Source organism: Procambarus clarkii, chromosome 27 (genome assembly GCF_040958095.1).
Source record: "Procambarus clarkii isolate CNS0578487 chromosome 27, FALCON_Pclarkii_2.0, whole genome shotgun sequence".
NCBI lineage: Eukaryota > Metazoa > Arthropoda > Malacostraca > Decapoda > Cambaridae > Procambarus > Procambarus clarkii.
The window spans coordinates 28,117,083-28,140,971 of record NC_091176.1 but is presented as its reverse complement, the minus strand read 5'-3'; the positions used below and the strand labels follow the sequence as shown (position 1 = coordinate 28,140,971).

Below are 23,889 nucleotides of genomic sequence, written 5' to 3'. Positions count from 1 at the left end.
GCCATTATTGAAACTTGCCTTTATATATGAACAGTACATTACTTTACATGTTAATGAAGTGCACATGTTGTAATGCAAAGGGTATCCATGCTTACAATATTTTATATTATCAAACTTATATCTTAAAACAATTTTTTTAAATATATTGGCCTACATTAACTAAGTAAAAGAGAATATAAATTACTGTACAGTATTTGTATGTACATGGGTTACTGTGTTGTAGCTGTTATATATTTGTTAAAATGACATGTTAATATGTTGATTTTTAACAGGGCAAAAAATTAATTACCATATATTGTTTTAAATAATTTGTTGGAAGAAGTAAATTTTCAATATTAATAAATTGAAATTAACATTTTAGACAATGAATTATCATACCAATTAATATTAAACAAAAGTTTTTATTGTGTAAGTTATGTAATTTACATGTTGGCAGTTTAATAAATGTTCAGCGTTATAACCCCAAAGAAAATTAGTGAATATGCCAGTGTAGAGTAGATAAATGTACCTCATAACATGAAGAATATTTGCATTAATTTACTGGAAGTGGAAAAGACAGATCATATAACTAGGTTGAATTGCTAAAAGACTTGCTAATATCCAGTAATGTCAGTGGAATACCCTAAAGAAATGAGTATGAAAGAAGATGAATAGGCATATTGGGAGTGAAAATGTTACTGATGTATTGACTTTGAGTCCAAGATGCTTCTTGAACCTGACTTTTGTCAAGTAAGGTAATTATCAGGAGAAAGCACTTGGCCATTACAACTATATAGTCATAATGGCTTAGTGCGTAATCAATCCTTACGAATGAGTGAGGAGTGATTGAGTCACTGCTTCTTGAGTAACTCTTGCATTCCTTTACCTCCCTCACTCGATAGTGAATAGGGGTTTGCCCCTAGCGAGTCATATGTCATGCATATGTTCGATCCCCAAAAGCCAGGAATGTTAAATAATTGGTAAATTGCAAAATACTGTATGTATCTGAATTGGCATAGTTTTTTGCTTTTGTGAATATTATACAAATCCCGTCCCATCCCAAATCCTTATCTTGACCCCTTCCCAGTGTCATATAGTCATAATGGCTTGGTGCTTTCCCCTGAAAAATTCCCTCCCTCCCTAACCTACCAGAAGAAGAATTAAAATAAGTTTGACCCAATCTGGGTCTTTTCTGGAAAGGGTTCTGAGAGTTTTTCTACTTCCCAAGCATGTCCTGGGACCAGGCTTGACTTGTGAGAGCTTATTCCAACAAACTTTTGCTTAGTGGCTAGCAGGCCCACATATCCACTACAACCCAGTTGGTCTAGCACTTCTTGTTGGAAACTGTCTAATTTTTTCTTGAAAGTCCACTTTTATTGTGGCTATTTTCTAAATATTGAATTCTTCTAAACATGGTATAAAATATCAGTTTGTGCTAATGAATATTTTATGTATAAAGAAAAAAATTGAACTTGAGGCCTCAACAAAAGTGAATGTTACAAAACAGTTTAGTCACATTTTCAAACAATGGGCTTTAGATGATTGGTGTGGTATACAGTATATAGAAAATATACCTAGGGCCTAAACTCAATATCATTTACATTTTATAGAATCCATATTAGGGTCTTAGTTGACCCCAAAATTCTATTTTTTCTCAGCCAAAATTCTTTTTAGGAAACTTGATAGATGAAATTTTCATGTGCTAATGGCCTGCAGTGATAAAGTTAGTGCAGTTAACTCGCAGTCAAATGGACTCGAGTTTGATTCCGAGCAGGGTGAGGCATTTCGGTACATTTTCTTACACCCAATGCTTGTTTACCTAGCAGTAAACAGATACGCAGGAGTTGATATCCAATGACACTACTGTACTTGATAATAGTCCAGGATGGACCGAAACGTCATCTTTTTCCTCATTTTCACTTGTGGGTTGGATATCAGCCACATTATTGTGACTTATCATCTACCCAAAAGTTGGGTGAATATTGTGGGTTCCATTATCCTGAGAAAGGTCAACTGTTAGCTTAGGGAAACCAATAATCTGAGCAGGTTTCTTGTCCTAGACAATAGAGAACCATCCTTTACATTTTGAATTGCTCCATCAATACCAATGCAATTTTCAAGTGAACTATGAATAAAAATGAACTGAATTTGATCTATACTCTATATGTCAAGGAAATTTAATGAGTAAGATATATTGGTGAACTGTGTTGTATTAATGAATTGACTGTTGTATTTTGCTTATTCTGATTAGGCAAGACATTTATTTGACTCTGCTATTTTTTCTAATAAGATACAGTATTTGAAAGTGTTTTGTTAATTTAGATCCCAGGCTTACATTATTAGTCATTCCTTTTATCAGATAAAAATGAGCAAAACTTTTAACAGCAGTTTTTTTTTTTACAGCATAAAGTTGATCTGTTGATTCTGTTAGTGCTATATAATCCTTCAGCACCTCAAGACTATTGCTTCCAAACTTGGTAATTGGTTTCTATTCGATCACTGCTGGAAAATAAAAGTAAAAATATTTGCAATGCTGCATAAGCATCCTGTAGATTAAATAATCAGTGTATGTTATATGATACTGCAACACTATTAGTAAAAGCATGAACAGTATGTACAGTATTTAGCATCCCTGAAGCTTAGTATAATCTTTTAAATTTAAAGTGAGAAATTAGTTTTTTTTTAAAGCCTCCACAACAGTGCAAAACAACTTGGTGGGGTATCTGAGTTTCTCTTCCCTATTACCCTCTCCCCTCTCTTCCCCATCTCTCCCTCCCTCTCTTCCCTTCTCCCCCCATCTCCCCTTATTCCTCCTCAGCCACATCATCTCCCACCCTCGGCCTTTTTTCACAACATTCCCCTCTTCCCTCTTACCCCTCTCTTACCCACTCTCCATAGCAATCTCCATCCCTCTTCACCTTTCTCTCCTCTCCCAAGATCCACCCCCCCCCTTTCCTGACATCCCTTCTCTCCCAACATTCCCCTTTCACCCTTCTCCATCTTCCCCCCCTCTCTCCTCTTTTCTCTCCTTCCATCACCCCCACATCACATTTATCTCCCCCCCCCCTCTCTACCCCAATTTACCCCTCTTTCCCTCTCCTACTCCCTCTCTTCCTCTCTCCTATCTCTGTCTCTCTCTCCCTGGCATGGAAGTCTCCTGCATGGGGGGCACGCACTGCTCTGAGGCGAGCTTTCTCCTTGTCTGATGTTGCGGCGCTGAGCATGGCATCACCTATTTTTTCCACTAGTGGGTGGTCCCAGCTGGACTGTTTTATGTTTTTATGTTGGCTCTATGATGGGTGCTGGGGCTGCAAAAGCATCCCACTTATTTGAACATTCAGTGAAAGCTGGATCGTGTATTGCTGCTATATATATATATATATATATATATATATATATATATATATATATATATATATATATATATTAATAAATCATTAAAAGAAGCCTTGCCTCTGCTCAGTGTCCAGCGGAGAGAGAGCCCCGCAACCTACTGAACCGTGACTCTGTTAGCTTTGCCGGCCGACCAGACGGAATCACACTGCGTCCGTGGAAGGGTGGCAGGCAGTTAGCATGGGACTATACTTGCGTATCCACCCTGGCAACGACATACATCACCCTCTCTGCCGGCACGGCAGGAGCCGCAGCGACACACAGAGAAAAACAAAAGTCAGTCAAGTACAGGCAATTAGATCAAAGGTACAATTTCGTTCCAATAGGGTCTGAGACCCTAGGCCCATGGGGTGAGAGTGCAAGAAGGTTTCTTAAGGATCTTGGTTCCAAGCTCATTGACACCACAAGAGACCCTAGAGCAGCAAGTTTTCTCTTTCAGCGCCTCAGTGTCGCGATCCAGAGGGGAAATGCCCGCTGCATCCTCGGTTCCTGCCCGGCGTCGGAGGAGTTCGAGGAAATCTACAGCCTCTAGGAAGCGAACTTTTTCTTGTGTCCTCTTGGTGTTCATTTTTTGTATAAAATCAGATATGTAACTGTATAACCTTGCATAATAAAGTGTACATCATAATAAAAAAAAAAGGGGGTGGTAGGAGAAGTGAACACTCTTTCGTATTCAGAGTTAAATGTCAAGTTTTTCCCTGAGTGCTCTGTGTTCCCTTCTCTGAGGCTGTGGGTCCCTATAATTGCACCAGTGGTGGTACCCCCCTATATATATATATATATATATATATATATATATATATATATATATATATATATATATATATATATATATATATATATATATATATATATCTTTCTCTCTCACGGAAAATATAATAAAGTGATCCAAACGCTTGCACACGCGTCATTTTCGAGTAAAGAGAAAATGCGGGGCGGTAAACGGGGGGAGTCTGTCTCAAGAGTCTTCAGAAGACACAACCCCTGATTTTATTTCCCACCACGAAGATCGCAGCGTCTCTATGGATGCCGAGACTTCAAGACTGATAGTCAAGATGAAATTGCTTAGTTGTGCAAATATTTGACAAATTTTTAGCTGCTTAACAATTTTAACTGGGATGACTTCAGAATATGTACAGCAAGGTTGTGCTTGACCCGGGGAGGGGGGGGGGGAGAGAGGGGTGGAGGTGGGGCCTATCATATTGATCTTCATTGTAAAAATTGTATCCTATTTTATTTGTCTCCTCTCCCTCATGCATTTATTGTACCCTATTTTATTTCTCCATATCTCGCTCTCCCCTTCATTTATATATCGTGTTCTATTTTATTTCTCAATGGTTGAAGTCACCATTAATAGTTTTGGCTTTTGTGTGTGGGCCATCTTATTTGTCATCAGGGGCATTGCTATTCAAGTTTTATTTGTATCCTCATATTCATGTTGGGGATTCTCTAGATTCTAGATTGTTGGGCGTCTTTTGTTATTTAACGGGGATTGTAAATTGTCACTGTTAGGGTCTCTATTCTGCAATGGAGATTGTAGATTGTTACTGGTGGGGCCTCTGTTGTTCAATGGGGGATTGTACTGTAGATTGCTTTATAAAACGCATTTTACTCATGTTATTAAAAATAACAGGAGTAAAACAGTTAAAAAAATTGCCTTTTTAGTGTTTTTATCTTCATGCTCCACATCTGCCAACAACTGTACTAGTTCTTTCCTCTTGAGATTTTTTTTATATACAAATACAGAGGAAAATTGCATAGGTTATCAGTCCTGTGAATTTTGTCTCTGTTACTGCTATGTATTTGAGTATCAGTGTACCCCACTATGCTCCCCTTGATCATATTTCGTGTTAGGGGAGTTTGGGGAGGGCAGTGGTTGGAGAGTGGATGTAGTTGAGAGGGACTTAGAGTAGGTTGAGTGGTTGCATGGGAGGGTTGTGTTTGAGAGGGCGTTTGGTGCCGTATGTTGGTGCTAGTAACGGTTGCAGTAGGAGGAGGGGGGGGGGAGATAGTGGAAGGGAAGGGGTCTGAATGCAGTATAAGAGTGGGGGGGGGAGGAGACAGGAGTTTCAATGGTAGGGTTAAGTAAGTTTATTGAGAAAGGAAGTACATCTCAAAAGGATTAGAGTAGCTTAGGCTATTTCTACCCTCGTCAATGGTAGGTGTTGGGGAAATAGCTGAGTAAGAGGAAGAGCTAGAGTGAAGTGCGGAGAGTTGGGTACTTATGTGCAAAGTGGGCTGGAGCAGACTGAAAAACTGTGCATAGCCTAGGGTGGAGATGACGAGCTAAAGGTGTGGTACCGAGACCATGGTAACACCAATCGATAATACGCTCGTGCAGAAGTGCTGGCCGCTCCAGTAGTTAACCTCGTTACAACTCAATTCCCCCCCCCCCCCAATGTCTGTTGCGTGGGATTCTTAACCCCCCCCCCCCCTCCATCATTCATATTGTGGCTAATATAATGTTACACGAGGGCCACATCTACTGGATCCCTTCATGCTTTCTCTTTGGTAAGTTAGAGAGCACTGGTTACGTGATTAGGACATATGAACAAGAAATCTATTTCTGGCAGCACAAAACATTTATACAAAAGTTGAAGTTGTGTAGTAGCTACTGGATAAAATGTATCTGTTGAGTGTTTATCTTCCATATGATTCAATAAACTGACATCATTGTACTTGCACAACATGAAGGAATGGTATATCTTGTAAATATGGAATTATTACTATGGCATGAAAAAAGCGGGACCAGGGCACGAGGCTACCCGCGCAACCTGTCCTCTCGCATAACGCGTATTTTGACGTAAACAGTCACTAACGTCAATGTAAGATGTATTAACGATCATTGCGACTCGCAAAATTGACGCGACGTCCCATTTTATATTCGCGGATCCTCGGTTAGGTTAGGCTGGGCCAACTTAGTACATCATTATACTGACGTGTGAACGCTGGAGAGGACGGGCTGCACCACCACACCCTCCCTAGGCTAGGGTCTACCCCACTGACGCACAGACAAGAATTTATACCTCGTGTTTCACAGTTTGTATATTCCTTATGTATATAAGATTGTCATAAAGATAACTGGGTGAGACAGTAGACGGGGTATAAATCACTGTAATGCTGTCTGCGAAGGCCAGATAGTGAGTTTGGTTGGGAATAATAGGAGCTGCTTCGCGTGGCTCTTAACACCACCTCAAGTTTTCTTCTTTTTTATATCTTTGAAAATGTAAGACAGAGGGAATAAATGACCGTGTAGTCTACCACAAGAGCTTAGAGACTTACTCAGTGGAGCTCGAGTACTCTGTAGCCTCATGACTCTCCAGCTGAATATCATGGCGGGCAGCGCTAATACATTTGTTTATAGTTTTAAAGCTTTATTTTATTATCCCCCCCCCCCAAGCCATGCTCCAACATAGCCAATATTGACAGTGTTTACACAGAATTTAGTTGTTGGAGATTTTCTTTGTCTTTCGTGCTTCTAGTTTTGTATTCCATAAATATTTAATGGTAAAAAATGTTGCTAGGGGTTATCTTCCTGAAAAACTGCAATTGCGTGCGGGACTCGTGCAGATATACGCGCACTCACTATTACTAATTCATGCATATAATCACGCACGCACGCACGCAATGCGGGAAAGAACTCACTTATCGTAAGAGTAGTAGGGAAATGGGATGAGCTCAGTGAACAGGCTCTAGAAGCCCATTCCAGCCACAATTTTAACAGTAGATATTGTAGAAATTTCGATTACGAACCACTGAATACCAAGACTGGCGGATGGAAAGGCAGGGAACCCAAGAGCTGAAGTTTGACCTGTGAATCAGTACACTGAGGATGACATATACCACATGGTAGCCGTGTGTGAGAGTGACTGTCTGTCAGGCAGACACACTCGCCCCAGTAGGCGGGACCAACGAGGCGGCGTGCACTGTAACAATCTAGTATTGATCATAGTTATTCCTGATAGTACAGTGTGTACAAAATCATACTGATCAGCCTGTTGTAATACAGAGAGAATCATCAACCAGTTTTCATTAATATTAGCATAAATACATTTTTTTGTGTATTTATGTTAGCCTAATGAAGGTGAAATTTGTGCATCAATTGTTGCGATTTTAAATGACGACGCGCTGTTTGCCTAGCTTCTAAACTGCCAGTCAAGTTAGCTTTGTTTGCCCTGTTGCTCTTCTGTGTGTGTTGAACCGTGATCACATGACCCAAAGAGACCAGTTCGCTACCACTACAGTGAACAACAAACCAACAGCAGCAACAAACAACAAACCAACGACAAAAACAAACAACAAAGCAAGGCCAGCCCCCACCCCCCACCGTTGTGGGGTGGGGGGTGGGGGGGACACTGGGGACCGCTACACTGCCTTAACTTTAACACGGGGGACTCGCCCCCCCCCCAACCACCACCACCGGGGTGATGAAACATGGCGGCTGGGGCTATTGGAATCACTGTGACGTAGGATGCCCAACATGGCGGCACGCCACCCGGCCCATAACGGGGGAACGCTGTCAGACCAGCATGGTGCGTCAAGAGCGTCATTTATTATGCACCCCATACCCGTCCCGTGGGAGGTAGTGGAAAAGGTTACACGAACACTCAGTTGGCATAGAAACTGAACCTCTTGGTTCCATTTAGCCAGGTAATAATCTTGATAAACTAGTTAAACTAGTAATGTGTTAATTTTGCCAAGAGTAGTTACTAGCTCTTAAGCATCCTTCTTGTTGTGTATGTCTTGAGGTATTTCGTAAATGGATTGTTATGGATTGGCGGTCGGATGTATTTCATTTTGTAGGTGTACACTAATTCTGACAATCAGGAAGCTGGTTTGCATGTGGATCATCACCTACAGTCACCAAGTTTAGTTTACACGTGGACCATCACTTGCTGGCAGCCACATTTGTAGTGCTTGGAATTACAATATATGCACCAACCTATATCAACCCCTATACGGTCTAACCCATTGCTCTATAGGAGCTGCCTCGTATGGGCCAATGTACCGTCTGCAGTTACCTTCATTATTATGTTCTTATGTTCTATTCTATTGCATTATTTTTTTTATGTGTAATTTCCACCTGCGTACGCATATGGATGCATTTACAGCTAAAACTGTACAAAGAATTTCTCTCACTGAAAAGTGTTAGGAACATTTGCTAGCGGCACTACCGGGCGCGGTGCCAAGGAACAGCTGGCGGGCCAGGCGTCATCGCTCGGCCTTCGCAAGGACTCACAATCAATCAGCTTTAACACGGTCTTATTGATTTGATTACATGGCCACATGGATGAGTCAGTCAAGGCTGAATCGGCAAGTCCCCCAACTGATAGGCGAAAGGTGGCTAGTTATGTGTATTGGCGATCGCTAACTTAGTTTACATGTGGACTATCACGTACTGGGAACCACCAAGCCAGTCTACAAGTGGACCATCACGTACTAATCACCTGCTGTATCGTGTTAATTTACTCTTACTTCAAACACATTTATGTTTTCCAACAAGAAACTCGAGATACTCCTTTACGGCCACTGCGGCCTCATCTGCGTCTCCTCTTTACTGTTGACAAACTAAAATATTTCAGCCCTTGAGTGGGAGAAATCGAGACAAAGTACTACAGTTTGGGAGCTGGTGTCGATCCTCCTTGTAGAGATATTAACTGTTGAAGAGGGGCAAGTAGTTCCAGCACTGATGAATCCAGTCAGCAAGGTGGAAAATACAGGATAAATGCTCACTGTCGCCCATAATGTTATGAAAATGTATTGTATTTCATTCTTAATTTAAATATGCAGAGTCGGAAGCGAAGATCATCACCCTACATTTCAGGAATGGCCAAACTTCACATAAGATTTGATAAAGTAGCTCATCAAGTGAATAAAAACGAAGTTTTTGCATGAATTATGAATGACTAACTGTATCTTTACTTTTACGCAGAGATTACAAGCGACCAAAAATGTATGTATTGAGAAACAGCATACGCTCATCTGCTGAACTTGACTGAACTGCGTTATGTTGTATTAGTGAGCTTTTCTCTGGTTCCTAGGCACGTATGTTGGTAGCTACGTGTCCTCCAGGCTGCGAGAGTAGGAAATCTCTCGAAATCGCCCACAGGCATGTCCACGTTCAGAACATGGAAGTTGATTATAGAATCTCTCACAGGTAATGCTCCTGTACACATCCATATTAGATAATATGCTTCTCCTTTGTTCTATGTTATTATTATTAGTTATTCCCGTGTTCTGGATATTGACCCAACTTGGTGGTGGTGTCCTCTCCCAACCCGTTCTCGCACTTTCTTACAGTCAATATTGACTTATTAAATACGTGCATATGTGACTAATTTATTGTGAATATTATAGTTTACTTTGAAAAGCTTCATAGAAAACACCGACCTTACCTAACCTTTTTAGTATGTTAAGATAAGCATCTTATTGCTTCGTAATTACAATTATTACTTAACCTATACCTATTATAGGTATAGGTTAAGTAATAATTGTAATTACGAAAAATACCTATTATAGGTATAGGTTAAGTAATAATTGTAATTACGAAAAATACCTATTATAGGTATAGGTTAAGTAATAATTGTAATTACGAAGCAATAAGATGCTCATCTTAACATACTAAGAAAGTTAGGTAAGGTCGGTGTTTTCTATGAAGCTTTTCAAGGTAAACTATAATATTCACAATAAATTAGTTTGTCACATATGCACGTACTTAATAAGTCAATATTGACTATACGAAAGTGCGAGAACGGGTTGCCTCTCCGCATAACCACGATGCCTTAATAACCTGCAACACACCAGCATGTTAGAGATGCCTGCCGTATGTGGATAACTTATTGTTTCTCTTGGTATGGGACAACACGACCTGTGGGATATACTGAACAGCATTAAGGCCCTTCGCTGATACTATTTAGTATATTATTAGTATATTGAGAGTATTTCTGGTTCTGATAAAAAGTTGATTTTCTGAACACACATTTCTAGCACTTGAATTCTAGCATATTTCTAGTCCTTGTGGATTTGTTCATTTGATGTCACGCTGTTGTGATTTCTGTGTGTATTGTACTTATTTCTAGCGTTTGATAAATGAAATACGATGATACTATTCCGTAGGGTTTGCCGTGCTCCGACTGTCCCAATTGTGAGTCATTATGATGGGACACTGTACTCCACTTCATATAGTCTAGGGTAGCTGCACTAATGCAGATGTACCTAATATGTTAATAAAAAAAAAATTGTGAGTCAGAATCACAAAATATATATTTTGTGATTCAAAGTCTGCTCTTCAAGCATTCGAAAACTTCTCCTGGAAGATAGACAGCAAGAACCTCATACTACCACTTATAAATGACCTAATCGCTGCACAGAGTAAAGGGTCTCGAATCTCCTTTGTATGGATATCTTCACACATAAATATAACCCATCATAATGAGACAGACATTGCAGCCAAATTAGCGTGCAACAAAGATGAAGTTAAATTAGATCTAGGGATGGATGATCTCACACACTACATTATTGAATGTCCAGTCATTAGACCCTTTAGACCTGCCGCTATGAGGCACCTGGAGTTTTGCAACCACTTTATTAACTCTCGTTCTTACTGATGTCTTCATAATTGATGCAAAGTTTGCCAGTGCAGGCTATTGAGGCATCACTTACCCTGAATTACTAACCATCCTGGAAGATGGCATATTTTAGCATCACGTAACTTGCTCTCGACACACACTATGTAACCCTTCATATAGTCTAAGGTAGCTGTATAAATGCACATGTACCTAAATATGTAAAAAACAACAAAAAATTGAACACTGTATTCACCTAGTCGTACTCGCCTAGATATGCTTAAAGAGTCGAGCTAGGCTCCTAGCCTCGCCTTCCAAACGTTCTTAGATTAATGCGATGATGCATTCCTTTCTCCTTTAGATTTAAAAATTTGAATCGAGTTAGTTTCAACAACTTTTACGTCAAACCTATTCCACTTATTGAGAGCCCTAATACTGAAAAAGTTAGTTCTGACGTGTTGACCAGACCACACACTAGAAGGTAAAGGGACGACGACGTTTCGGTCCGTCCTGGACCATTCTCAAGTCGATTGCTGGAGCCTACTTAGTTCTGACGTCTCTGTGGCCCACTTGTGTCTATAGATTCCATCTATGACCCTTCGTTCTGATGTTCATATCTTTGAACAATGCTGCTTTGTTTACTTTAAGTAATTTAATTTGGGATCTTATATGTTATCATGTCCCTCTATCTCGCCTTTCCTCCAACGTGGCAAGGTCCACTTGTCTCAGTCTTTCCTCATAGCTGAATCCATTCAGCTCAGGAACTAATCTCGTTGCATATCTTTGGACCCTTTCTAGTTTTTCCTTGTCCGTTTTCAGATGGAAGGGGGAGGGGATCCATATTGGGGCTGCATATTCAAGAGTGGGTCTCACCTTTGCTGTGAAAGCTCCTTTGTTCAAGTTTCTGAAGAATACACGGACATGTGACCAGTATGCCATAAGATACTGTGTGTGTATACTCGCCTAGTTATACTTCAGGGGGTTGGGCTTTTGGCTCTTTGGTCCCGCCTCTCAACTGTCAATCAACTGGTGTACAGGTTCCTGAGCCTACTGGGCTCTTATCAATTCTACATTTGAAACTGTGTATGGAGTCAGCCTCCACCACATCACTGCCAACTGCATTCCACCTGTTAACTACTCTGACACTGAAAAAGTAGTTCTTTCTAACGCCCCCGTGGCTCATTTGGATACTCGGTTTCCACCTGTGTCCCCCTGTTCGCGTCCCATCAGTGTTGAATAGTTTATTCTTGTCTACCCTGTCAATTCCCCTGAGGATTTTGTAGGTAGGGATCATGTCTCCCCCTTACTCTTTTGTCTTCCAATGTCGTAAGGTGCATTTCCCGCAGCCTTTCCTCGTAACTCATTCCTCTTAGTTCTGGGAATTGTCTAGTGGCATACCTCTGAACTTTTTCCAGCTTCGTCTTGTGCTTGACAAGGTACGGGTTCCATGCTGGGGCCGCATACTCCAGGATTGGTCTTACATATGTGGTATACAAGGTTCTGAATGATTCCTTACACAGGTTCCTGAAGGCTGTTCTGATGTTAGCCAGCCTCGCATATGCCGCAGACGTTATTCTTTTTATGTGGGCTTCAGGAGACAGGTTTGGTGTGATATCAACTTCTAGATCTTTCTCTCTATCCGTTTCATTAAGTACTTCATCTCTTATTCTGTATCCTGTGTCTGGCCTCCTGTTTCCACCACCTAATTTCATTACTTTGCATTTACTCGGGTTTAACTTTAGCAGACATTTGTTGGACCATTCATTCAGTCTGTCTAGGTCATCTTGTAGCCTCCTACTATCATCCTCTGTTTCAATCCTCCTCATAATTTTTGCATCGTCAGCAAACATTGATAGAAACGAGTCTACACCCTTTGGGAGATCATTTACATATATCAGAAACAGTATAGGCCCAAGGACTGACCCCTGCGGGACTCCACTTGTGACGTCTCGCCAATCTGAGACCTCATCCCTCACAGTGACTCGTTGTCTTCTGTTTCTTAAGTACTCCCTTATCAAATGAAGTACTTTCCCTTTCACTCCAGCTTTTTCACTAGCCTTTTGTGTGGTACCGTATCAAAGACTTTCTGGCAATCCAAAAATATTCAGTCTACCCACCCCTCTCTTTCTTGCCTGATTTTTGTTGCCTGGTCGTAGAATTCAAGTAACCCTGTGAGGCAGGACTTGGCCATCCCTGAACCCATGTTGATGCTGTGTTACAAAGTTCTTTCGTTCCAGATGTTCCACTAGCTTTCTTCGCACAATCTTCTCCATCAGCTTGCATGGTATGCAGGTTAGGGACACTGGCCTGTAGTTCAGTGCCTCCTGTCTATCCACTTTCTTGTATATCGGGACTACATTAGCTGCTTTCCAAATTTCTAGCAGTTCCCCTGTTGCCCGTGATTTGTTATACACTATGGAGAGTGCCAGGCACAGTGCTTCTGCTCCTTCCTTTAGTATCCAAGGGGAGATTCCATCTGGGCCTATAGCCTTTGTCACATCCAACTCTAGTAAACGCTTCCTTACTTTCCCACTGGTAATCTCAAACTCTTCCAGTGGTTCCTGGTTAACTATTCCCTCTCTTATCTCTGGAATTTCTTTTTGCTCTAAGGTGAAGACCTAGAATTTCTTATTCAGTTCCTCACACACTTCCTTGTCGTTTGTAATGAATCCTTCTGCCCCTATGCATATTGTCATTACCTGCTCCTTTACTGTTCTTTTTCTCTTGATGTGGCTGTGCAGCAATTTAGCCTGAGTCTTTGCCTTGTGTGTGGGAGAGGATGTGTGGGGGAGGGTGTGTGTGTGGGGGGAGGGGGAGGGTGTGTGGGGGTCCAAGGTCACGTGTCGTATGGGAATATTTATGGTTGTGTGGGGGAGAAGTTGGGAGAGTTGCCATGATATCTGAATGTCACCATTATTCTCGTTAGAATATTTTTGTTTTTTTCTTAAATACATTTTTGTTATAAATATTCCGGAAGGGAAGTTGCTCCGCGAGGAAACTCTCACAGGAAACAATTATGCATTTGGAATTTTCCCGGCAAGAATTTCCAGGGGCATAAGTGCCAGGGAAAAATATTTGTCGAGAGGCGAGTTGAAGAAGCTCAGTGTGTTGAAGTTTCTTGGAGTGGAGGAGGAGGAGGAGGAGGAGGAGGAGGGTGGGAGAAAGAAGAAGAAATACATGAAGATGAAGAAGATAATATGCAGGAGGATGATAAAAGGAGAAGCAAGCAACATGCTATCTTGAGAGGTTATCTTAAAATGATTTCGGGGCTTAGCGTCCCCGCGGCCCGGTTCTCGACCAGGCCTCCTTTATGTTACACATCCACAGGAACCAGTCCGTAGCAGCTGTTTAACTCCCAGGTACCTATTTACTGCTAGGTAACAGGGGCATCAGGGTGAAAGAAACATTTTGCTTGTTTGTCTCCGCCTCCACCGGGGATCGAACCCGGAACCTCAGGACTGCGAATCCGAAGCCCTGTCCACCCAGCTCTCAGGTGGTTAAAGCTAAGTTGAATTGCGAGGAGGAGGAGGAACTAGATTTCGAGTAGGAGATCCTAGCGCTCGAGTAGGAAGCACTAGAGTTGGAGTAGCAGATATAGAGCTGGAGTAGGAGGTACTAGAGGCCGAGGAGTAGTCAACACCCGCTTGACGTGAAAGTCAGCACAATTGTGTTAGAGACAAAATGTATTACGTTAACTTCATTTACAGAGGGAAGGAGGGGGGGAGTCGTGGGGGGATGAGGGACGAGGGGGGGGGGGAGGGAGGGGGAGGAGGAGGGCGGGGGAAGACAATGCTCTACCAGGATATTATTATATATGTATTAAAGGTCTTCTGCTTTGGGAATTGTTGAAGCAAATTTCTAATTAGAGACACCTGTAGATATTGTTTGAAAAGTTACTAACCAAGTGGGAGAAGGTTGAGAGGCGGCGGTGGTGGACCGGTAGGGTGACACACACGGGGGTAGGTTGTGTGTGACCCCACAGCCAGCACCCAGTGTGTGACCCCACAGCCAGCAGCACCCAGTGTGTGACCCCACAGCCAGCAGCACCCAGTGTGTGACCCCACAGCCAGCAGCACCCAGTGTGTGACCCCACAGCCAGCAGCACCCAGTGTGTGACCCCACAGCCAGCAGCACCCAGTGTGTGACCCCACAGCCAGCAGCACCCAGTGTGTGACCCCACAGCCAGCACCCAGTGTGTGACCCCACAGCCAGCACCCAGTGTGTGACCCCACAGCCAGCACCCAGTGTGTGACCCCACAGCCAGCAGCACCCAGTGTGTGACCCCACAACTAGCAGCACCCAGTGTGTGACCCCACAGCCAACAGCACCCAGTGTGTGACCCCACAGCCAGCACCCAGTGTGTGACCCCACAGCCAGCACCCAGTGTGGTGTGAACAAGTGCAGTAATAACAGCCAGATGTTTCCCTGTACATGTCCTGGACTGTTGCTTGTGACGGCTGCCGGCTGCTCCACTCGCTCTTATTGTTCCATTGACGTTTGTCTCAACTCATCAGAACTTCATTCATCCCACTGTGGGCGGGTCGTCATTACTGTGGGGGCGGCGGCGCTCTTGACGCATCTCCCGAAAAAATGTTTATTTCTGGTACTCCATTAAAACGGCGGTTGGGGGTTGAAGAGGGGGATGCATGGGGACGGTAGGTGGAGGGGCGGGGATAGTTGGTGGTCAGATGGATTGTTGGGGGATAGGAGGTGTAGAAGGTGGGGGATTGGCACGATTGGAAGGGAATGGAAACCGGGGAGTTTCCTCTCCTAACCTTTCCGAGTAGGCCGGACGACTCAAACAGAAAACGGGACAGTACGTCACTTTCGTCAGTCGATTTCATTTCAAATTACGTCCACTGTCGGCCATAGCGCCGCGCATACGAGCCAAAAGCGACGTTATTTTTAAGAGGACGGGTTGGGAAACCCCGGGTGACTGGTGTGGTGACCAAGTATACTTAGTATACTCTCACCAAGTATAATTCACCTATTACACTATATATATTTAAGGCAATGTTTGGTACATCACTGATGACATCAAATGTCAGACCAGAGTTGAGAAGTACTGCAAGTTGTGGGTTTAGGGAGGAGGTGATGTGTATAGTCAGAGATGTGTAGGGTGGTGTTTATGGTCAGAGATGTGTAGGGTGATGTGTATAGCCAGAGATGTGTAGGGTGGTGTTTATGGTCAGAGATGTGTAGGGTGATGTGTATCGCCAGAGATGTGTAGGGTGGTGTTTATGGTCAGAGATGTGTAGGGTGATGTGTATAGCCAGAGATGTGTAGGGTGGTGTTTATGGTCAGAGATGTGTAGGGTGATGTGTATAGCCAGAGATGTGTAGGGTGGTGTTTATGGTCAGAGATGTGTAGGGTGATGTGTATAGCCAGAGATGTGTAGGGTGGTGTTTCATAACATGATGTCTGGGGTCTTAGTCCTGTTGTCAGTAAGTTCTGTTGAAAACACGAGCCACAATGTACCACACTTTTGCCAGACACACACACACACACACACACACACACACACACACACACACACACACACACACACACACACACACACACGCACACACACACACACAGTAGGTTTAGAGGCTGTGAATGTATAGGCATACATCATCACCCTGGTGAGTGATTCTCTCTTCCTCCTTCTCCTCCTCCTTCTCCTCCTCCTCCTCCTCCTCCTCCTCCTCCTCTCCCTCTTCTTCCTTCTCTTTCTCCTATTCTTCCTCCTACTTCTCTTCTTCTTCCTCCTTCTTCTCTTTCTCCTCCGCTTCATCATCCGTCTCCTCTCCCTTTGTCCTCTCCCCTACTTCCTCTTCTTCTCTTCCTCCTCCGTCGTCTTCTATTCCTTCTTCCTCTTCTCCTCACCTCCTTCCTCAGCATCTCGTGACATTCTCAGATAAAGAGAACTGGTAGATTTTGTCTCTGTTGTATAAGAGAAATATTCTGGACACTGAACTTTGTGTGCATGAGGTGAGGAGGTGGGTGTGAGTATGTGGAGGTGGGTGTGAGTATGTGGGGTTGTGTGGAGGTGGGTGTGAGTATGTGGGGTTGTGTGGAGGTGGGTGTGAGTATGTGGGGTTGTGTGGAGGTGGGTGTGAGTATGTGGAGGTGGGTGTGAGTATGTGGGGGTGGGTGTGAGTATGTGGGGGTGGGTGTGAGTATGTGGAGGTTGGTGTGAGTATGTGGGGGTGGGTGTGAGTATGTGGAGGTTGGTGTGAGTATGTGGAGGTGGGTGTGAGTATGTGGAGGTGGGTGTGAGTATGTGGGGTTGTGTGGAGGTGGGTGTGAGTATGTGGAGGTGGGTGTGAGTATGTGGAGGTGGGTGTGAGTATGTGGGGGTGGGTGTGAGTATGTGGGGTTGTGTGGAGGTGGGTGTGAGTATGTGGAGGTTGTGTGGAGGAGAGTGAACATATTGGAGTGTTGGACTTGAAAATAGTAAGTGGTAGAGTTGGGATCTGTGGGTGGAAATATAGGTGGGAGCGTTGGTTGGAGGGAAGTAGGTGGGATTGTAGGTAGGATGAGGATTCGGAATATAAGTTAAATTAATGTAGGTGGGAAGGTGAGTAAAAATGTAGGTGGGAGAGTGGGTGAGAATGTAAGATAATGTAGGTGGAATGGTGGGTGGGAAAGTCAGTAGAAGGGAGAGGTGTAGGAATGAAGTTGGAAGGGTGAATGTTTTAGGTGCTGAGATCCCAGTGTATTGGCCTGTCTTCGCTTGCTGGAACTCGTTAGGGGTCGGGAGGGGGGGGGGGGGGGTTGTAAGGGACAGGAGGACGGGTATAGGGACGGTAGGTGAACAGGGACAGGTAACGGGATGGTCTTGCATCGTGGCTGATGGGGGCGCGTGAACCACCGTCCCTCTCCAGGATAGATCAGGTTTCTGCAATCAATACATTTTGATCCAGTGATGTGACCTCGTGTAGACCCAGAGCTAAACAGGTAGGCAGCCAGCAACCAGGCAGGCAAGCATGAAGGCAGGCAGACATGCACACGGGCGGAAATTCAGTATGGCAAGCAGGCCGATACGGATTTAGTAAGAGCAGGCAAGTGGAAAAGCAGACAGACAGACGGTATGGCAGCCAGCCAGCCAGCCAGTCAGCCAGTAACGCAGGTAATCAGGTCTTCGTCTCCTCAGTATGGCGGTAATTGACACCTCTACCCGGCGGTGTTTCCGTACTTTGCTACACTCATTACCAGCCAGCAGCACTCTTGCAGACGTATCGCGCCTCGCGAACCATCTCTCCAGAACACTGGAGTTTAACATGGTAGGGATAACGCCGAGAGGAGAGGTCCTCTCGCCGCGTCACTGGAAGGACTCCTGGAAATCTCCAGGCTGCCAACGACGATGACATTGGCGAATCTAGTGCGTACACACGATTACCTTGTGTGTACGAGGTGGGAAGGAACAGTTGTGTGCTTCAGTGACTTAAGAGAAGCGAGGCAGGTAGTCTAACGCGGTGGTGTGGGTGGTGACTGGAGGTGCACCAGTCACCAGGTGGTGTGGGTGGTGACTGTGACCACCACCACTCTAGCAGCGAACAGTCAGCAGCACCGTGGACAAGGAAGGTCACGGACAGGCAGCTGGCCGTGTGGACGTGACAGTGTTCGTGATCACGGGGGTTGGGCTGCAGTCGACACTTTCTCTTGAGTGGGGCCGGTCTGGGGTGTTGTGTGTTTATGCGTTCTTTTTGTGCTTTGTGTAAAGTATATGTGCTTGTTTGCTGTTTGTACACCTTTGCTTGTGTGTATATGTGTGTTTGGTGTGCATTGTGTGTTTGCTTGTTTGCACTTGCGTGTATATATACATGTGTATGTTCGCTTATATATATATATATATATATATATATATATATATATATATATATATATATATATATATATATATATATATATATATATATATATATATAATATTACATGTGTGTGCTTATGTTTATAGCCATGTGTGTGTATGTGTACAAGTTTGTGTATGTGTGTACGTAAATATGCGAGCGTGTTTGTGTGCGTATGTGCGTTTATCCCTCAGGGACTTCTGGTACCGTTTCTCACTCCTCCTAGAAGACCGCCTTTCCTGGTGGTGGTGGTGGTGATGGTGATGGTGGTGGTAATGGTGATGGTTGTAGTGAGGGTGATGGTGGTGGTAGTGGTGGTGATGGTGGTGGTGGTGGTGGTGGTGGTGGTGGTGATGGTGGTGGTAATGGTGATGGTTGTAGTGAGGGTGATGGTGGTGGTAGTGGTGATGTGGTGGTGGTGGTGGTGGTGAGGGTGGTGGTAATGGTGATGGTTGTAGTGAGGGTGATGGTGGTGGTAGTGGTGGTGATGGTGGTGGTGGTGGTGGTGAGGGTGGTGGTAATGGTGATGGTTGTAGTGAGGGTGATGGCGGTGGTAGTGGTGGTGATGGTGGTGGTGGTAATGGTGGTGGTGATGGTGGTGGTGGTGGTGGTGGTGGTGGTGGTGATGGTGATGGTTGTGGTGAGGGTGATGGTGGTGGTAGTGGTGGTGATGGTGGTGGTGGTGATGGTGGTGGTGGTGATGGTGGTGGTGAGGGTGGTGGTGGTGGGACGCTCCGGCTGTATGGCGGGCTGTCCACTGGTGCTGGCGAGGCCGCTCTTCTGGAGAAAGTATAGGAGACGGAGCAGCTTGTCTCTTCCTGCACAACCAGTGTAAATGTCTCGTAAAGATTACGTTAATATTTGGTGTTTATTGAGCGCTAGTTCTCTTGTTATTGTACACCACCAGAATAATCGACCTTATTTTAGGAACATTTCGTATACTGGCAGAAATGGGCATCCTAGTCACTTGGACTGGTCGGTAGAGTGACGGTCTCGCTTCTTGCTGGGCAGCACAAAACGTCCACTAGACTGTGGGACACAGTGGTTGCCAGGATCAGGTTGGGTTACCGTTACCTGTGGCAGGTGGCTGCAGGTGACGGGTCTTCCAATCCTGAGCACTCCAGTTGCAAACTCTGTGAGCAGGAACTGCGGCATGATCTCCCGCACTACATCACTGAATGCCCAGTTATTAGACCTTTCAGACCCGTTGGCATGAGGTACCTGGAGCTTTGCAATTACTTTATTCACTCTCGTGTTCTTGAAGATGGTCCTGTATGACTAACCATCCTGTGTGATGGGGACTTTTACGTAGCTAGCTAGATCACGTAGCTAGCTTTTTGACACACTGTATTCCTCTTCATATAGTCTAGGGCAGCTGCACAAATACAGATGTACCTAATGTATTAATAAAAAAAAAAGCTTGCAGGTTGGCGTTTAATACCTGACCGAACAACTGGTTGGGCACTATTCCTTCCTTCTGTCCTATCCAAAATCCTTATCCTCATATCCCTTCTAAATGTTATATAGTCGTAATGGCTTAGCGCTTTTTTCCCTGATAATTACCTTACCAGAAATGAGCTTAATGATGCCTTTAAGAACGATGACACGTATAGAGGTTGTCTGGACTACAGACACGTGATGAGACATTACCAGAGTGAAGGGGCCAGCCAGGACACGTGTCGGGGGGGGGGGGCTTCTTGCACAACGTGGAACTGGTAGTTGGTCACTGGAGGCGTCAACACACCTGCAGAGGAGCGGAGGGATCCTTGCTATACATCGAACTGGACGTTCCTTACTTCGCCAGTGGTACAGACAGGTAGGTGAAGGTCACGGTTCTGGCTCACCTGGATTATTAATACGAAATCGATGTGGAATGTTGTGAGGTGTTTGATGAGTGTCATTCATTGTGTTCCTCGGCGTGATAGTAATGTGTGGAGGTGTTTGGGCCACACCAGCACCACCAGTGCGGGGGGGGGGGTTGTTTACTTCTTCACCTCCAGCATACATGATAAAGTGCTATATAGTCGTCATGGCTTGGCGCTTTCCCCTCATAATTTCCTTCCCTTCCATCCATAATAAACAATTCTGTGAATGGATAGTTGTGTGCGTAGAAGTAAACAAAAAACACGAGGGACAACAATCATGTTTACATTTGTGTTCGAAACTGGTCAACATTGTGTGTGTGTGTGTGTGTGTGTGTGTGTGTGTGTGTGTGGGGCGCTGATCAACACGACGCAGCGGCACGGAGACCTTGGACGACGTGCGTCTTCCACCGCGACCTTTGGCGTACTGAGGCGTGAAGTACACAGGCAAGGAGAGCATTTCGGCAGTGCATCTGAAGGTGAAGCGTCGCATCTCGAGCCAGCTGTGATAGCCCTGAGAGGAATTAGTGTAGAACACGTTTCCTTCACGTAGTAATTGGATATCTTTGTCATGAAGGTGCTTCCTTGAGTGTGACTCCTCGCCGCCCTCCCATGTGGTGTGGCCAGCTGGCCCTGGGAGAGTGGTGTGTGGCCAGCTGGTCCTGGGAGAGTGGTGTGAGAGTGTTGTCACCGCCTGGTGGGCCTCTCACTGGTCGATAGCCTTAACATCGTGGTGCATAAACTGATAGGGAGCCTGGTTCACTATTCCCAGCAAACAAACATTTGTTTACGTTATTTAAACGATGATAACGTTTTAATTGCATTAATGAGCGTTGAGGTTATGTTTAAGAGAGAGAGAGAGAGAGAGAGAGAGAGAGAGAGAGAGAGAGAGAGAGAGAGAGAGAGAGAGAGAGAGAGAGAGAGAGACACACACACACACATTTCCGCGACGACCATATAAGCCAGGAAGCCTCACCTTCAGAAGGACATAACTGCATTGGAGAAAGTTCAACCCAAAAACAAAAACTATTCCCAGCACCAAGTCACCTCTGGTGCCAGGAACGGTTGAGGGTTCACAGGACTAACAACACTGTAAACCAGACATGATAGGGCTCATCTCGTCGAAACTTTGCAAGTGCTGAACAGTTTGGAAGAATCCAGACTACATCTGCGAAAGGTCAAATGTAACACACAAGAGGAACGGCATCAAGCCCAACAAGCCACAATGTCAGGCACAATACAGGAGATGCTTGTTCAGCCATAGGGTTATAAACCCATGGAACCGCCTATCCGTCGAAGCCGTAAATACAAAGACATTACTAAAGTTACAAATTCAGTTTGAAAAAACCTCTGGGAAAAATGGAGGGAGCTTTGACAAGCCGCCGGCTTTTTTTTAATCCCCGCCGAGGTCACAAGGTAGATGGTGGCTCTCAGGTAAATAATTTTTAAGCACGAAGTTTCCATCAAATAACTATAGTTATAATTATGTGAATATATTTATCATGTGTATGTAAGCAGTTCTCCATTAAATGTTAATATGACCGTTATTTCCAGTCTATCACCTGGTCCAGGGTGTGGTCAGGACCACCTGGTCCAGGGTGTGGTCAGCACCACCTGGTCCAGGGTGTGGTCAGCACCACCTGGTCCAGGGTGTGGTCAGGACCACCTGGTCCAGGGTGTGGTCAGCACCACCTGGTCCAGGGTGTGGTCAGGACCACCTGGTCCAGGGTGTGGTCAGGACCACCTGGTCCAGGGTGTGGTCAGCACCACCTGGTCCAGGGTGTGGTCAGGACCACCTGGTCCAGGGTGTGGTCAGCACCACCTGGTCCAGGGTGTGGTCAGCACCACTTGGTCCAGGGCGTGGTTGTGTGCATTGATTGATGAAGATTAAGCCACCCAAGAGGTGGCACGGGCATGAATAGCCCGTAAGTTACCTCGCACCACAAGTGCCCTTATGTATGGTATTGTCCAAGCGTATCTCACTCATTATAATATTGCCACAGGTCGCCAGTGCACCGACAGGCCTAGCCAAGTAGCCCTCCACATACGGCCTAATCCAGTCGGTTCCCGGAGGCGCGCGTGCGCCAGTGTGCGTGGAGGTGTGAAGATGAGCGAAGCCGCGGTGCCATGGTCCTATAATAATAAGAACAGGTACAACACCCATATACTCTTGTTGCAAGCTGCACACTTCTCTGTCGTTTTCTGTGTTATGACCTGCTAATCCCTCTCTTCCGCTCTGCTTGATCTGCTCTGGTGAAACTGCGCAGTCCACTCTTCTTTGATCTGCTTTGCTTTGCTCTGTGAGCCGCCTGTTTCCCCGTGTTTATGATCGCTTACACAGGACTATGGGATGACACACGACAGCACATCTTCCGGCCCACTCAGACGGGGGCTGTCTATCCTGTTTTTAACACTTAGCAAGATGTATGTTTGTTTGTTTCAGCGATGTTCCTAGCGGCTGCTTTTTCTCTTCTACAACTAGGCGTGTGTTGGCCAACCAATATTACTTGTCTATTTTATTTTTAAGTGTAAATTAGTTTAGTGTTCCGTGTTAGTTCTGTTTCGGTCTGAGTATGAAGACCTCTTGTATATACATCCCTCTTGTATATACATCCCTATTGTATATGCATCCCTATTGTATATACATCCCTATTGTATATGCATCCCTCTTGTATATACATCCCTATTGTATATACATCTCTTGTATATACATCCCTCTTGTATATACATCCCTCTTGTATATACACCCCTCTTGTATATACATCCCTATTGTATATGCATCCCTATTGTATATACATCCCTATTGTATATACATCCCTATTGTATATACATCCCTCTTGTATATACATCCCTATTGTATATACATCCCTCTTGTATATACATCCCTCTTGTATATACACCCCTCTTGTATATACATCCCTATTGTATATACATCCCTATTGTATATACATCCCTCTTGTATATACATCCCTATTGTATATACATCCCTCTTGTATATACATCCCTCTTGTATGTATATACCTCTTGTATATACATTCCTCTTGTATATACATCCCTCTTGTATGTATATACCTCTTGTATATACATCCCTCTTATATATACCTCTTGTATATACATTCCTCTTGTATATACATCCCTCTTGTATGTATATACCTCTTGTATATACATTCCTCTTGTATATACATCCCTCTTGTATGTATATACCTCTTGTATATACATTCCTCTTGTATATACATCCCTCTTGTATGTATATAC

At 44.3% G+C, this 23,889-nt stretch overlaps 1 protein-coding gene across 5 annotated transcripts in view; it reads left to right on the top strand.

Annotated features, from left to right (window-relative positions):
- ktub (Tub domain-containing protein ktub) overlaps positions 1–23,889 on the top strand; it is a 251,643-nt gene that overhangs the window by 3,307 nt on the left and 224,447 nt on the right. For all 5 annotated transcript variants that reach the window (XM_069332510.1, XM_069332512.1, XM_069332511.1 and 2 more), the window contains one exon: positions 22,638–22,785. In XM_069332510.1, the coding sequence (XP_069188611.1) occupies positions 22,742–22,785 (44 nt within the window). In that variant the 5' untranslated portion in view covers positions 22,638–22,741. The remainder of the gene's footprint in view (positions 1–22,637; positions 22,786–23,889) is intronic.